Source organism: Seriola aureovittata, chromosome 10 (assembly GCF_021018895.1).
Source record: "Seriola aureovittata isolate HTS-2021-v1 ecotype China chromosome 10, ASM2101889v1, whole genome shotgun sequence".
NCBI lineage: Eukaryota > Metazoa > Chordata > Actinopteri > Carangiformes > Carangidae > Seriola > Seriola aureovittata.
In genome coordinates, this window is record NC_079373.1 from 4,875,981 (window position 1) to 4,891,462 (window position 15,482).

The window sequence follows — 15,482 nt, forward strand, 5'->3', positions numbered from 1 at the left end:
GATTATGCCACATTTACAGAAAATCACCGTTGATTGCCATTAATGTTCTTTGTTTCTGTACTTCTACCTTTCTCTTACTTTCTGCTTCTTTCACTTTCTCTCTCACACTGTCTACCCCTGCAGTTTCTCTCCCTGTTAGCAGTGTTCACAGATAAACACACACTTTTTGTGTGTCTGTCTCCTGTGGCCTCGGTGTGACATCAGTAAGGACAAGAAAAAATATATAATATAACATAACATAATATAATATAATATAATATAATATAATATAATATAATATAATATAATATAATATAATATAATATAATATAATATAATATAATATAATATATATTTTAATATGATGTAATTTAAATAACCAAATTAAAGTCTTAAAGTCTATTTATTGCCTGAAGTTGGAGTTATTATCAATTTTGTATATACAGTATATAGTTAGCGACTATTTTTCTCATTTGGGCAAACAGATGCAAACACAAAGTTAAAATATTTAATGCCTGCTGGACAGTGACGAGTCAGTCACTCAGGCAACAGTTTCTGCCCCTTTTCACCACCAGAATTACTTCATCAAAAATTCATCATACTCATGTACATGTCTCTGCCAACAGTTGTCTTCCTGTACACCATCCGAATAATTTTATTCTGGTCAACTTCTTTAACAATGAATACAATTTCTTTCATTGTTTGGTCCTGACTCAGTCACACTATCTGTCATTTTTTTGTCCCACATTTTTGTAGCATATAAATATGAATTTGCTTTATTATATCAGGGAGGCAAACGCTCAAATGTTTGTCAAGTAACCTAAGTTACAGCTGCACTGCTTGACATGTATTGGAAAATTCTTACAGTGACATACAGCTTTACTGGTGTGTAGTCTATGCCAATCAAAGTAATCCCATACATTTAGCCGTGTAACTCTACCTGCCAACTACACACAAACATACAGTACACACACACAATCTAGTGAAAGCCAAGCCTGCTTGTTAATTACAATGACTCCATTTAATTCCTATTGCAGTTGATGCCCTTGCTTCCAACAGTGTTTCGTAACCAGCGCTGCAGTATTTATATCCACATTGTATCACTGATACTGGCTCAAATCCCAGTTAAGGTCTCATATGGAATCTGCTGTTGTATGCACCTTTGAAAGGGACCACTGTATGTGCGGCCATTTTTAGATACCAGTATATCCCAATCAAATTCATTGTTACATCTTTGTATTACTATTGCAAGAAAATAAAGAATGTATTCATTTTGGTAGCTCCTTTTTGAAGCATGTTTCACAGGGCAGGTTGCACAGTCAGTTTCTCAGAGGGGTGAGACTGAACCATTCTCATGTGCCATAAAATCAAAACAATGAGCTAAGAGAGGCAAAATACTGAAAAGCTGCAGAGTTGGGCAATAATTCTCTGAGCTCATCACTGCGAGCAATCTCTTTTGTGTAAGGCTGCATGTAGTAATTGTATTATTTGTTATTATAAACATGAATTAATGGAAATTTAAAGACAGTCTATTTCAAACCATTTTTAGAGTGGGCTCCTGTATGTGTGTGTGCAGTTGGTGGTCGTGCAGTTGGTGAGACAAGAGTGGTGTAGGTGATCAAGGAGAGGATTGTGAGGGATTATTTCTCAGCTGCCTCTGTCCATGCTCCCTGCTGGAGGTATTCTCCTCGAAATGCCATCAGCTGTTGGATATAAGATACAGGATGAGATAAGAGCAAGGCAGGACCAAGGATGACCTGTGGAAGAGGATGAGTCATGGAGTAGTTGTGGTATATCCTGCGGAATCATTATATACATGCAACAGGCATTTTATGAATGAATATCAGGGCTAAACCACTGAGATTTCTTTGATTTTTTTACCTTTAAATTTCATTCTTTGCTGTCCAAAATCATTATGAGCAAGATTTAAAATCATTTGTGGTTGTATCACCAAAAAAAAACAGATGCTGTGACAGAAAGCAGCTCACACTGGGATTTTCATAAGAATTACATAATTTTTATACAAAAAGAAACATAGATCAACTAGTGGTCTAAAGTGACTATGTACATTTATTCAAGCACTGTTCTTAAGTAACAAGTGAATATTTCCATTTTATGCTACTTTTATACTTCTACTCCAATACATTTGAGGGAAATATTGTACTTTTTACTCCAGTATATTTATTTGGATGCTTTAGAAAATATAAGATCAATTAATGAAATATAATGTATTATTATAGTTTAAACTACCTAAAAGTATATAAAGAAATTAATATTCACTCCACTTCAACCAAGTACAACACTAAAGCACTTCTTACATGTTAAAGTATCAATAATTATGGCTCAGGAATATTAAAGACCCTCCGATGAAAATCAAGTTTTTAACCTTGTTAACATGTCCATATGGCTGTTGTAAAAATAAAATAAGTAGTCAACTTCATGACTGAGTGTTTCCACCTTGGACTGCAGTGAACCAATGACAGTCTCATTAAAACACATTCAGACAGCCAGGGTTTCAAACGTCAATCCAGTCAACTTGTGGAGATGAGGGGGCGGGGCTAAATAAACCTGAAACCTTGTCAGTACAGAGAGAGAGAGTTAGCATTAGCACAAGCGATAACTCTGTGTCAGCCACTGCCAGTTACAAGCTAACAAACAGCATAAACAAATAAAAGATGCTAACTGCGCTAACTGTTCTGATCCGTCTGCTAGTCTCTGGTTTTGGTCTCAGACTCCTCATCTGAGTCTGGGTCTGACTGAGGCTCAAACATGTGGCTCAGTCTCTCTGATGTTTCTAACCATCTTGATGCTCTCTGCTCTTTCACCTGTCCACCTGGAGCAAGCAGGTGGTGGGCGGGGATTTCTCAGATTTCTCAATGAAGAAGTACAAGAACCAAGAAAACCATGTTAAACAAAATATTAATCATAGCAGAGGATTTTACATAGTTTAAAACATGTCTGGAAAAGAACTTTAAAATAACATCAACAGAGTCCATTCTGTGTGAGTACTTTTACTTTTGGAATTTTATTACATTTTGGTGCTGATACCTTTACTAAAGTAGTTTTACTTATAGTTAAATGTTGAATACAGGACGTTTACCTGTTATGGAGTATTTATACAGTGTAATATATGTGTTAACTTAAGTGAATTATCTGACTACTTCTTGGAACAGATGCCAACACAATCATTTGAAAGTTTCTGAATGAATACAGTAAAATATCTGTACAGGTCTGGCTTTAATCTTTAAAGCAAGTAACAAAGTAAAATGAGATCATTTTCTAATATGATCTGTTTTATGATTATATTATTGTAATATTATTACTGTATGATATTTGTTAGGACAGTCGCTCCAATTCAAACAATGTGACTGAAAGATGAGTGTGCAGTGTAAATGGTTTTCTTGTAATTGTTTTTGCCAGACTATGTCCTTGTGTACAGCACATGCAGCCTTGGCAGGATCTTTTAGGAAAACAAGTCATCCCCAAGGACACACACACACACACACACACAGACACACACACACACAGCTTTTGGCCCTCTAAGCTTCAGCTCAATACACTCCTCATTCCCTCCAAACATGTCAAAAAGCACGTACGCAAAATCAAATGTGTGGTGATAGGAAATAAAATATCAAGCATACACATGCATGTGTGCATCCTCACACACACACACACATATATGGTTAAAAGGGGATCGAAAGTGTCAGGTGAAGTCACTTGACTGGCATCTGTTTGTTGGCTTGATCGTGGCTGACCTTAGATAGACTCAAAATAGAGCAAGGGAGTATTTGCAAGTTCAAATCCACGACTTACAACCTGGCTAAGTGTGTGTGTGCTGGCATGTGAGTATGAGACAGGAAACAGGATGACTTGGTGTCTGTCTAACCCTCCTGAGGTGTCATCCAAGGAATGCATGATGAAACGGGGGCAGCCGTTTTAGGCCATAACGTCACCCCTGAAAACTCTGCAAAGGAAAGCCTGTGAGGTCAACCCTTGAAATGCAAAAAAACCTGTCACCTCAGCGCAACTGATCGTACGATGCATGACATACATGCCACTGTTGGTGATACTTAAAGTTAATATTAGTAACTATGGATGACACTCTGGTTTGCCCCAAAGTTTCTGATGTTTGTGTTTATGTTGCCTTGCCAACTGTGACACTGACTGCAGTAATGGATTATGATACAGTTTGTAGGTGTGTGTCACTGATTTATCCATCACCTGCTTTCATGTATGTGTATTTGAAAAGTTCATTTCTCAAAGCTTGATACATGATGCATACTGAGAAAAACACATTTTTTATTGCTCTGATATACAGATGATTCCTCAGTTTGAATCAACAAGTTCAAATAATAAGTTTTTTGTGTTTTCTACATTGAATCTGTTTTCTGAGCTGAACTTTTGCTTTAAAGTGTCAAAGGCAATGTTGATACCACAGCTCTGTTTTATGACATGGCCCCTCTCTGTTACCAACATGATGTTACAGACATTATAAAACAAAGCCATTGTAGAGGACCCAGGCGTCCAGACCATAAACAGGCCTGTATTCATTCAAAAAAAAAAAAAACAGAGGAGGCTGCGTTGGTGGGGGCATATGTGATATATGTACATATATTGAATTTCCATATTTTAAATATATCTACATATAAAATACCTATATGTATGTTTATGTATGTGTGCTTATATCATAGACATATGTTATGTAAATATATATCCATCCCAAAAGTCTGTCAGTATATGTTGATAATATACAGTATGACCCAAAAATCTGAGACCACTTTCCCAGAATGGGAAGATAGACATTAAGCTAAATAAACAGTATATTGTTGACATATATGCTTGCAGCATGTTATACCATATAACAATTAATCATAGATATATTTAATAAAAGTACATATACAAATTTTATTTCATTTGTTATAAAGGTATATCTTCATAAATCCAGAGGATGTTTATATGTGACAATAATATTTTCCCTTATAGGTGATATGGCAACATCACTCGTGACATCTAGGGTCATATATGTCATGTATTACATTTTCTGTATGGGTTGTTTGAGGTATTGGGGAGACAATGACGGCTGGTTTGAGTAATAAACCATGAATTTGAAACCTTATCAAACAGCAACGCACTTGCATAGTAGTTTATAATGTTATCAGACATGGTTTTACAGCTGTGGAAAGTCGATTCATGCGTCAGCACTTAACACTCGACAAAAGTTTCATTCCTAATTTTTATTCCTTAGTGACAGAAAATAGCACAGTAATTAAGCAGAGTGGTCAAACTAATAACCACAGAAGTACATAGAAATAAAATGTTCAGTAATATTTCTCTTTCACTGAACACGGAATCAGTTATAACAATATTTGCTTAGTTCATTTACCGGACGTGTTTGAGGAAGTGGTGAGTTTTCCAGTGGCAGTGAACTATCACTCTGTGCGTTAGTCCTTGATGTCACCCATGACATTACTGTATGTGACAGCAATAGTTGTGATCCTCAACAAACAAGAGGCTGTAAAGTGACTGAGCATAAATTTCATTAATTGAACACCTCATCTTGTCTCATGTTTCCCTCACAGTTTGGTAGGTTGTGTTTCTTAAGGTTCTGACTGAGCTGAGTTTGATATGTTCATGGCACAGGTAGAGATTTCTGACGTGAGTGTAAAAAATCAAAGTTGGTCGAGTGGCTCAGGAAGCCATTTTCTATCATAAATCAATATGTCTCCAAACAGATCAGAAAACATCTGATCTGTGTTATATGTGAGGGAAGAAATCTTCCCTGGCACAGTCAGCTGCAGCGTGATTGTAACTGACCCAGTCAGTCTACACACACCCCCCCACACACACACCCTCCACCCCCCACTCCACCCCCAGCAGCAACACTGATAAATTTCGGTTAGTCATTATGGTTACAGTTACGATGACGTTACGTGTTGACTGCGATGATGCTGGGACTGCTAAGTGTTTGTGTTTCCTCATCTACTGTGACTTTCACTACATATAAGGCTGAGCATCCTGTGTGATCCTCTATGGCCTACGATCTTTTTGTCCTGTTCTCTTCAGCTACAAGATTATTATTCACATTATGTAGCTGAGAAACAAAATGTACCTTATAGATACAGTATATGAAATGTCATGACTACAGCTACTAAAATGTTGATTTTAAGGTAAACTGTTAGTCATGCAAATGACCTTAAATAGTTCGTTTGACCCGTATCCCCGCGGCTATGTCACTCAGATGATGTTTAAATCTGGATCAGACACATTTATTTAGTGACTCAACTACTTTTGCTTATTGCACATTGACACTTTGATGATAGACCAAAACTAAACGATCAGGTGTTTCAACAGATTTCAACACATTTTTGCAGTTAGGTTTTTGTATCGACTGAATCATAGTAAATATGACAAAACTGAAAATTTCTTACAAAGCAACTTTCAAAATAAAACAACCGTTTTATACATTATGTTTATATCTTTTCAATAGTACTAAGATGAAACCACAAGTGGCTCAGTGGCATTTATCATGTCTAAGGTGAGGTACACTTTATTATAGGTTAGGTAGACTTTATTGTCCCACAGTGGAAACTTGCGTCACAATGCACATGCCCACAAGTACATAAATCATACATACAAACCTGAAACGTGCGAAGGGTCACATGTTGAATGTTAGAGGGTGATAGGAACAGTGATTTCAGTAATAAAAACAGGTATAATAATGAAATGTGATAGAAGACATTAGTTCCAGTAATGAAACCTGATATAAATCTAAGAATAAAAAACAGTGGTTTTGATAATAACCCAATACCAGGTATGGGAGATGGGATGAATGAATTCTTGTACCTGTTCAATCAACACTTTGGTGTCCTGAACTGTCAGCCTGAGGACAGTATCTCAGGTTCTGGGTTCAAGTGGGTCATTCAGACCCTTCTGAGCCTCCCTAAGCACAGGTTTCTTGTATAAGGACCGAAGATTGTGATGTTCTTTTTTCCCCATGATCATCATGGCCGTCTGGAAGAGACATGCAAGCTTAGACTTTAACTGTATCACCAGGTTACCATGCCTGACTTGTGCACCATAAGGAATTATACTCTCTAAGATCATTTGATAAAGCAGAAACATAAGTTTGCTATTTACTTTGCTAAAATCTGAGCCTTCTCAAGAAGAACATTGCACATCCGTTGGAGCTTAGAACACGGACATGCCACAAACTGTGTGTGTGTGTTTAAACTTGTGAATCACACAGATGTGCACTAGCCACTGAAGGACTGTTGGCTGCTCTTCATTAAGGAGTTTGGAATGACTCCTTTGATTAACGCTATTAGAGATTTGACTGGAAAAATCAGGGCCGTATTTAGTTTGTGTAACATTAATTACGATGCTATAATTTTTCATCAATATGTCTTTGGAAAATTAAGTGTGATATCATGAGTACCACAAACAAATAAGCCACAGTGAAAATGATTCATCGCCTTTACAATCCCCAGTGGTTTCAGTCAAAACAACAAATGTTGCCTCTCTTACTCACGGCTCTTGTTGCTGTTTAGTTGTTCTTTTGTAAGAGACAGTTCGCCTCTCCCTCCCTCCCTCCCTCCCTCCCTCCCTCCCTTGCTTTGAGTTTGTTTTTGGCTACTGTGAAAAACTATCACAACCCAGTCTATCAATAAAGTGCAAGTAAACATCATTTATTAATAAACTTCATTTGGTACAGATACACTGAGATACTTCCATAACATTGCAGCCTACTATATGTGGTTTGTGGTTGTTCGTGAATGTGGATGCCAAATGTCTCATGGGAGTGCTGTCCCTTGACACAGCACTCCCATCTGCAGTGCCGGAAAACTCTGCTGGAAAAAACGTGATCTTCATAGGGGCTGATGGAGTCCTGTTGATAGTCTTTGTTTACATTAATTATACTAATTTAAATGGTAATAATGTCAAGTAATATACTAATGTCCTCGTTCCTTTTGTTGCACATTCCCTCTCTCTCTCAGGTGGATTTGTGTAATGATTATTGTGCATTCAGATTATTGTTGTGTGCATATGTGGCTGTCACGCTGAACATACACAAGATAGAGAGAGATGAGCTGGTTGTACCAGCACAGGGACTGTAATCACTTCCCGACACTTTGTCTCTCCTGTGGTCATGTTTACATATGTACAGTATTAACACTGTAAGCAGAGCTGCCAGCAATGTTTCTCTCCACACACACACACACACACACACACACACACACACACACACACAACACACACACATACACACACACACACACACACACACACACACACACACACACACACACACACACACAAATCAGGGTGAGTGCTGGAGGATCTCACTGAAGTTAGCCTGCATATTTCATTTGACTGAACACAATGTGCTTCTTTTTTGTGCAAGAGAAAATCTTTGCTGTATAGACTCTATTTATTTGGGCAAGTAAACCACTTATTTGACCCAGACAAAGCAATGGTTCAGTCAAATATAAAAACTAGTGACTTTGGGGCCGCAACAATGACTGTAAGCAGTACATAAAATATTGGTTTCTGTTTGTTCTATGTTAACGATATTTTACAGGAAAAAAAAATCTATGGTCATCATTAGATAAAGAGCACATAGGACTCTTCTTTAAACTCGCTTTTATCGTATGGCTTTTTCTTACCTGATGTTAGTTGTAATATTATTTATCTTAGTTAGTTTCGTGTTTTTGATTTATTACTTTTATTCCTTGTTTTGACTGTAAAGTAATGTAACTGTAACTGTAAATGTAACTTACATCTTGCGACTGCATTCAAATTGCAAATTATTGCAACATTTCTCCTGTTCACTGCAAACCTTTAGAATTACAACTTAAACATAGTTTTGTTTTATTTCCTCAATGAGTTTGCAAGCATTTTTCATATCCAAAAGTCTCAAGAAAATTGATATAATAAAAATAATTACATGAAAATAATACATCATATATTCAATATTTTTTATTAATGTTTCATTATTTCTTATTGAACGTAGCCCACATCAGTTATCACCCCATCACCAAGACTGAGAAAACCAACAGTTCCCACCATGAGCAAGCACTTGGCGACAGCGGAGAGGAAAAACTTCCTTTTGACGGGAAGAAACCTCTGACAGAACCGGACTCATGGTGGGCAGCCATCTGCCTCGACCGGTTGGGTTGAGAGAGAGAAATAAGGGAGAGAGGGTAAAGAGGAGGGGGAGAGAAAGAGAGAGAGAGCGAGAGAGAGAGAGCAAGTGTCTGTGCCGCTCTCAAACCAGTTCTCCTGACTGCGAGCCGGACCTTTGGCAGTAGAAACATGAAGAACTGGTTAGAGATTAGGCAGCAGCTTCAAACTGGCCCTTGAACTGCCTTGGTGAAATGGGTTAAGTATTTTACAGGGCTGTCTAATAGTCATTCTTATAAATGTCTGGGTTAACTTTAACTCACAAGACTTGCATCTATAAGAACGACTTGGAATGAACTGGCAACGTGCTGTCCTTTTTCTTTTTTAGGTTGCCGATTAGTTATCTCGACGTTTAAAGATGGAAGTCACTCGTTTTTTAACTCTTCGGAAAAATTTGCCAATTCTTTGGAATACAGTCTTCCGGCGGGCTCCACCAGGGCCAGTCTTGATGTCGTCAGCATCACTGGGTTTGATGGCAGCTGCAGCTCCGTCATTTAAAGGGATGGACACTGCAGCTTCATCAGACGGGACAACCTCAGATGATGGTCTGTCATCAGGTGTGTTACTGGCAACTGGCAAACAATCAATGTTTGTATTGTGATTGAAGGGAGCAGTGGTGCTTGGCTCTTCTTCGAAAGGTGTGGTTGTGTCTCTGACATCATGAAGGTGAGTTGCTGCTGAGAGTCCAGGTGTCTTGTTTGGCTCCATAATGTGCTTGGCGGTGGAGCTTGAGGGAGATGGGTCTTCATCATTGGTGGCTGGCTGACTAGAGGTCCTGGTATCAGCATCGTTGCCAATGTATGAATGACCGCAACAACATTTCACAGGCTCATACTCTAAGTCATCTTTTTCACAGGGGCTTGACTCATTATCCTCCTCGTGACTCAGGTGTGGCTTGATTGATTTTCCATCATCTGAGTCGCTGGTGGCTTGTTCTTTACTGTCTTCAATGGAAGACTCAATATCAGCCTCATATCCACTAGAGCTCTCAGTGTTTGAGTGTTTGTGAGAGTTACAGTGGTGAGAATGATGGCTGTCTGAATCTTCAGCGCTGTCATCTGCAAAGTCTTCATTGTGAGCAGAAAAACTGTCAACTGATGAATCTTTTCCTTTTGATGGTTCTGTCTGTACGTCAATCATGAGAGCGGTGTTTGAATCATGACAATATAATTTTACAAAGGCTGACTCTTTATACACCCAGTCATCATATGATCCCTCAAAATGTTGCTGGGGGGAAACAGTCATGTACTGGGTGGCAAAGTCTGCGTAGTTACTGGTCTCCACTTTATCAACCAGGTGAACCATTGTCATATAAGGGTGTTTGAGGGCTCTCCTGGGAGTAATCCTGTGTGCAGTATCAGGATATAGGCACCAATTCAGGAGGTCTAAAAATGCCATCCTGTCTTCATCCTCCAGATCATCATGTCTTGCTTGATATCTCTTCACTGCATCCTCTAGATTCCAGGCCGAGTCCAAAAACCTCTCATAAACTTCTGGCTCGACAGCAGTTACCGCCTCGTACTCCTCTGGAGTCCTTAGTCTCCAATCTCCGTCCAGATCATCGGTGAAATACATCCAGCTGTCTTCTCCAACAGTCAGATAGTGATCAACTGGTTGACCCAGCAGCTGCAACATAACTTTCATCCAGTGATATGGACAGTTGCCAGGGAAGAGGTGTTGACCAAAGAACATGAATGCCATGACGCAGCCCACTCCCCACATGTCAACGCATTCGGACAAGGGGAGGCCCAAGGTCACTTCTGGAGCCCTGTATGCATTGGCCTGCATGAGCATTCCAACCTTGGCCTTGCTCGCTGGAAGGGCCAGACCGAAGTCGATCAGCTTGATTCTGAATGGCTGATCCTTGTGGTTGACAAGCATAATGTTGTCAGGCTTCAAGTCTGTGTGCATAATTCCGATATTTTTCAGGGCATCAAAAGCGACCAGTAGCTGGTGGGTCACGGGCCGAATTTCACTGACACTCAGTGGCTCCCAATCCCTCTCTTTCATCAGGTCCCAAACACTCCTGTCCAGCATTTCAAAGGCCAGACAAGAGAGCTCGTTGAACCTGAAATTCTCCATAAATCGCACAATATTCTTCTTGTCTGGGTCTAGAGCCCTGACTGCCTTTAGCATCGCCACTTCTCTTCGAATGGTCGGATCTTCGCTCTCTTTGTGGATTTTGACTGCCACCATTTCGGCCGTGATTAAGTTGAAACATTGTGCAACTTTACCAAAACATCCCTCTCCGTTAAAATTCATTATCAGGTAGCGTGTGGTGTCACTATGGAGTATATCCCGTTTCTTTACCGCAAAACTTGCAGATAATGTTGTGGAAGGCATTTTTTCAGAAAATTCTTTCCAAATACTTTTCAACAACAGTACAGTTCACTTGTCTAATGTGCAACGAGAATGAAACTCACCAAGATACAGGTTCTATATGTGTATGATCTGTGATGTCATCGATGATGTCAAACAGTTCCAGGATCAAAGGATCAAAGGATCAAAGGCAACAAAGTCAAAAGCAGAGTTTTAGTCAATGACTGAATGAATGAATGAATGAATGAATGAATGAATAAATGAATGAATTGATTGATTAATTGATTAATTAATTAATTAATTAATTAATTAATTAATTAATCCCTTTTGTTACAGGGGAGACAAAAGGGATTAATTAATTCATTTTGTTGTTTGTTACAGTTGTTCTGTTACTCTCTTGTGTGTCTATCAAATATAACAGAAATGCTGGACAGAAAAAACACACAAAAGAAAACAAAACAAATAAGCAAAAGATGCCAAATACACAAACGTCTGCATTTTTAAGTCATAGCACTGAGGTTGAGCAGTTTTAATTTTCCTTTTTACTGGTCCTGTTGTTCCGTCATGTCAAAATACACAGTAAATGAAATGAAGAAACAACTTCAAACACTGTTTACATTTTGAATGTGACTTATAGCTTCATATTATTATATTTTCTTGTATGTATGAAGAAATCATTCATAATGGTAGATAGATAAATCTGTTATTTAACGCCATGTTTACCACATCTCAGGATGTGTTGGTGTCACTGCCTGGGGTGTTGTAGACTGTCTACTATTTATTTGGATAGGTTTTGTATAGTGTTGTAGACTGCCATGTCTTTTTTGTTTATGTTATTCCTGTGTAAAAAGAGATGGTACTGAGACAGTGCACCTGCCTGTGGCTGTTTATCAGCAGCGGTACTGAAACGTTCACCAGTCAATGTGCAGGGGTGCCACATGCTGTCCTCAGTGCTGAAACATTTTAACACGACTGGCAACCTGTTTTCTTTTTTACTTCCTCAAGAAAAAGCTTTACTGAAAAAATGGCCTCACTATATATTTTCTTAGATGTCAGATGTGTCCCAATCCAGGGGCCGCATCCTTTGGAGGCTGCATTTGAAGTCCTATTGCATCACAGCAGTACAACTAGGCTTTCCCATTTCGTAGGCTCCTTCCAATGCAGCAACAGAGTGGCACACTGTGAGGCAACCGGAAGGGCAGGCACAGCTAACAAACCAAAAATCCTCTGTAGGCCATTATTATCGCACCACCTATTGGACAATCAGTTTAGTATTTTGTGCCTGAGTAGCGGGTGGAATTTGCAACCAATTTGTCAATTTTGAGAGGTTTTCTCCAATATTTTTGGCTGCACAAAAAGTTTAGTGGAGGAAAGAAAGGAAAAAGTAAAAAAAATTATAATAATGAAAACAAAACCATATAGTAACTACACTAGTTGCATATTGAAATGTATTTTTTTCAATCCTTTTCAATTTAAACTTGCTAGAGGTTTATCCCCATACACTAGACTTCAGGAAAAAAAATAGAATTTGTTGTAAATGATCCTGATCTGCCCCAATCCCTCCACCAAGTTCAGTGCCCATAGGTTCAGTACATTTTGCATAATCCTGCTGAGAAATAAACAGACACAGTTGAAAACATAACCTCCTAGGTGGAGGTAATGAACATCTTTTTTAATGTAATGCAATATGAAAATAAAATGTCACAACCTGCTGGTTCCAAACTTGCCACAGAGTTTAATCAGCAATTCTCTTAAAGAAAAGTAAATGTAAGCTTTTCTATAATCATTTCTTGACATATCAACAGCACTTTGCACAACGCTGACTCTCCAGCATTCTGGGATAAAACATGTAAGAGCATTTGAGTGCGAGTTGAGTTTCAACCTTGACTTTGATTTGGAGAACTGCCCTAATTCTCCTCTCTGTCTTCCCCTCCTCTCTCTTCCAGTCGTTCTCTCTGTCTCGGCACGCTTCATGTTACCGTCTCCTTTTCTGTCTCGACTGTCTTCCTCTGCTTCTGTCTCTACATATCTCTGCCCCACTACAAATCCGTCAAAGCCCTCACACCCAGCACACAAACACACATACATTCATACACGCACACACAGATACTCTCTTCTCATATGTTTATTTTGAGGGGGTGACTGACTGGCTGACTGCTCTGGAGGCCGGAACCATGACTGAGAGGAAAGGAGGGGAGTGGGAGGGCCCTGGCAGGCATAGGGAGTAGAGGGAGAGAGAGAGAGGGAGAGAGGGAGTGGGTAGTGAGCTGCTATAAAAGAGAGTGCTGGAGCTGCTAGTGGCATTAGCAGACAGAGATTCACATGCACACATCGAGAAACAGCCGGCGCGAAGAGAGACCTCAGCGGAGCTGAAACAGAAGCACTCACAGTGAGGAGTGAAGAGCAGCTTCAAAGCACTTCTTTCTTTAAGACTGGTCATCTTCAGTGTGCCTGGACTTGGAGGAGTTTGTTTGGCTTGACTTTGGACAGACACTTGCTTTGTTGCTCCTGAGAGACTGACAGACTTTTCTTCAAATAGGACAAGGCACCAGAGAGAACAGGGAAAGACGAGTCTGAGACTGTCTCTAAGCAGTTGACTGCCTCCTTCCAGCAGTTTCTACACCTGGTGTCACATTTGATTTGAAGTAGATTTAATTTCGTACCCTTCTTGGCTTCTACAAATGGCTGCTGTGCGTCAGATGGTTATGGAGGCCTCTGGCTTTCACGTCCTGCCGGCTCACCTTATGGCCTCAGCCATGGAGGAGTTCCCCCAGCAGCTGCCTGTCCCCAAGGCCCCAGCAAGGGGGAAGAGCCGCTCACGCCGACCTCGTGAGGCTCGCTTCAAAACACAACCTGTCACCTTTGCTGAGATTGCAGAGGTAGAAGAAGAAGGTTCCTCGCCGCTGGAGGAGGAGAGGGCACGTCGCTCCTTCCTTCAGTCCCTGGAGAACCTGCGGCGGAGCACGCAGACCCTCCACTGCCCACCGGGCGCCCATCACAGCTGCACCCCAGCACCCACACAGGCCAGCCTGGACTCCAGTGACTCCGACTCCACCCAGTGAGGTGCTGGGACGTGTCCTCCTCCTTGAACCCATATTCCTTGCTTCGCCTTGACGCCGCTTCAAATGGAGGCCAAATGAACTGAACCAAACTGGCCTGTCTGCCAGCCTGCCTGTGTGTGTGTGTGTGTGTGTGTGTGTGCGTGTGTATGTGTGTGTGTGTGAGCTGCTGCTGTCATACAAAAGTCTGCATTTAATGTACACTAACATATCAATATACAGTATATAGTTCAAGGATGCACTTGATGCATATCTGTAAAGATTTCTACCAATGCCACAGGATGATTATACTGCTGTATAGATATGACGAGTGTGAAGGTAGCAGATGACACAGTGTTGAACACACCACTCTTCACATGTATTCCTTTTCTACTGTAGATGTCTATGAGAAAAACTTAAAAGATGGTCGATATTTTTCCATTTTAAAGTTGTATAGGTATTTTTGTTTCAACTCAGATTTTTCTACTTGACCAGTCGCCATAGAAAGGACTGTTAAAAAATGTTAGTATTGTGACTTAGCACACTGTAAATAGTATGCCTAAGCAATGTACTGTGCATCGAAAGTGACCTGGCTGTCACTGAAGCAGCAGACAAAGCTTTGTCGAGAGTTGTTTTCCAGCTTCACGATGAATGAAATCTCTGCTCTTGCTTCAATTCCTGAGCAAAAAAAAATTCTTTCTAAATGTCTTTATTTATTCTCCTATTCTGTTCATAACCAAGTGGAGTTGTAGACATGAGATTTTATTGCTCTACCTGACTTCTAAATTTACCTTGACTTTCAAAGAAAATCATAACCTTTATACTTTATATTTGTTTTACTTTATAAATATATATGTTGCAATGTTTGTGATATGTACTTTAATAAATATTTTCAAATATTTTGAGTCATCATTTTCTACTTTCATTTTAATTGTTTAATTTCTACTTGGGATGTGTAGACACAAT

At 39.6% G+C, this 15,482-nt stretch overlaps 1 protein-coding gene across 1 annotated transcript; it reads left to right on the forward strand.

Annotated features, from left to right (window-relative positions):
• Window positions 1-13,793: 13,793 nt before the first annotated feature.
• On the forward strand, window positions 13,794-15,415 carry c10h11orf96 (chromosome 10 C11orf96 homolog). Its single transcript, XM_056388132.1, has one exon. The coding sequence runs from the start codon at window positions 14,160-14,162 to the stop codon at window positions 14,538-14,540; it is 381 nt and encodes a 126-aa protein (XP_056244107.1). The 5' UTR covers window positions 13,794-14,159; the 3' UTR covers window positions 14,541-15,415.
• Window positions 15,416-15,482: the final 67 nt, after the last annotated feature.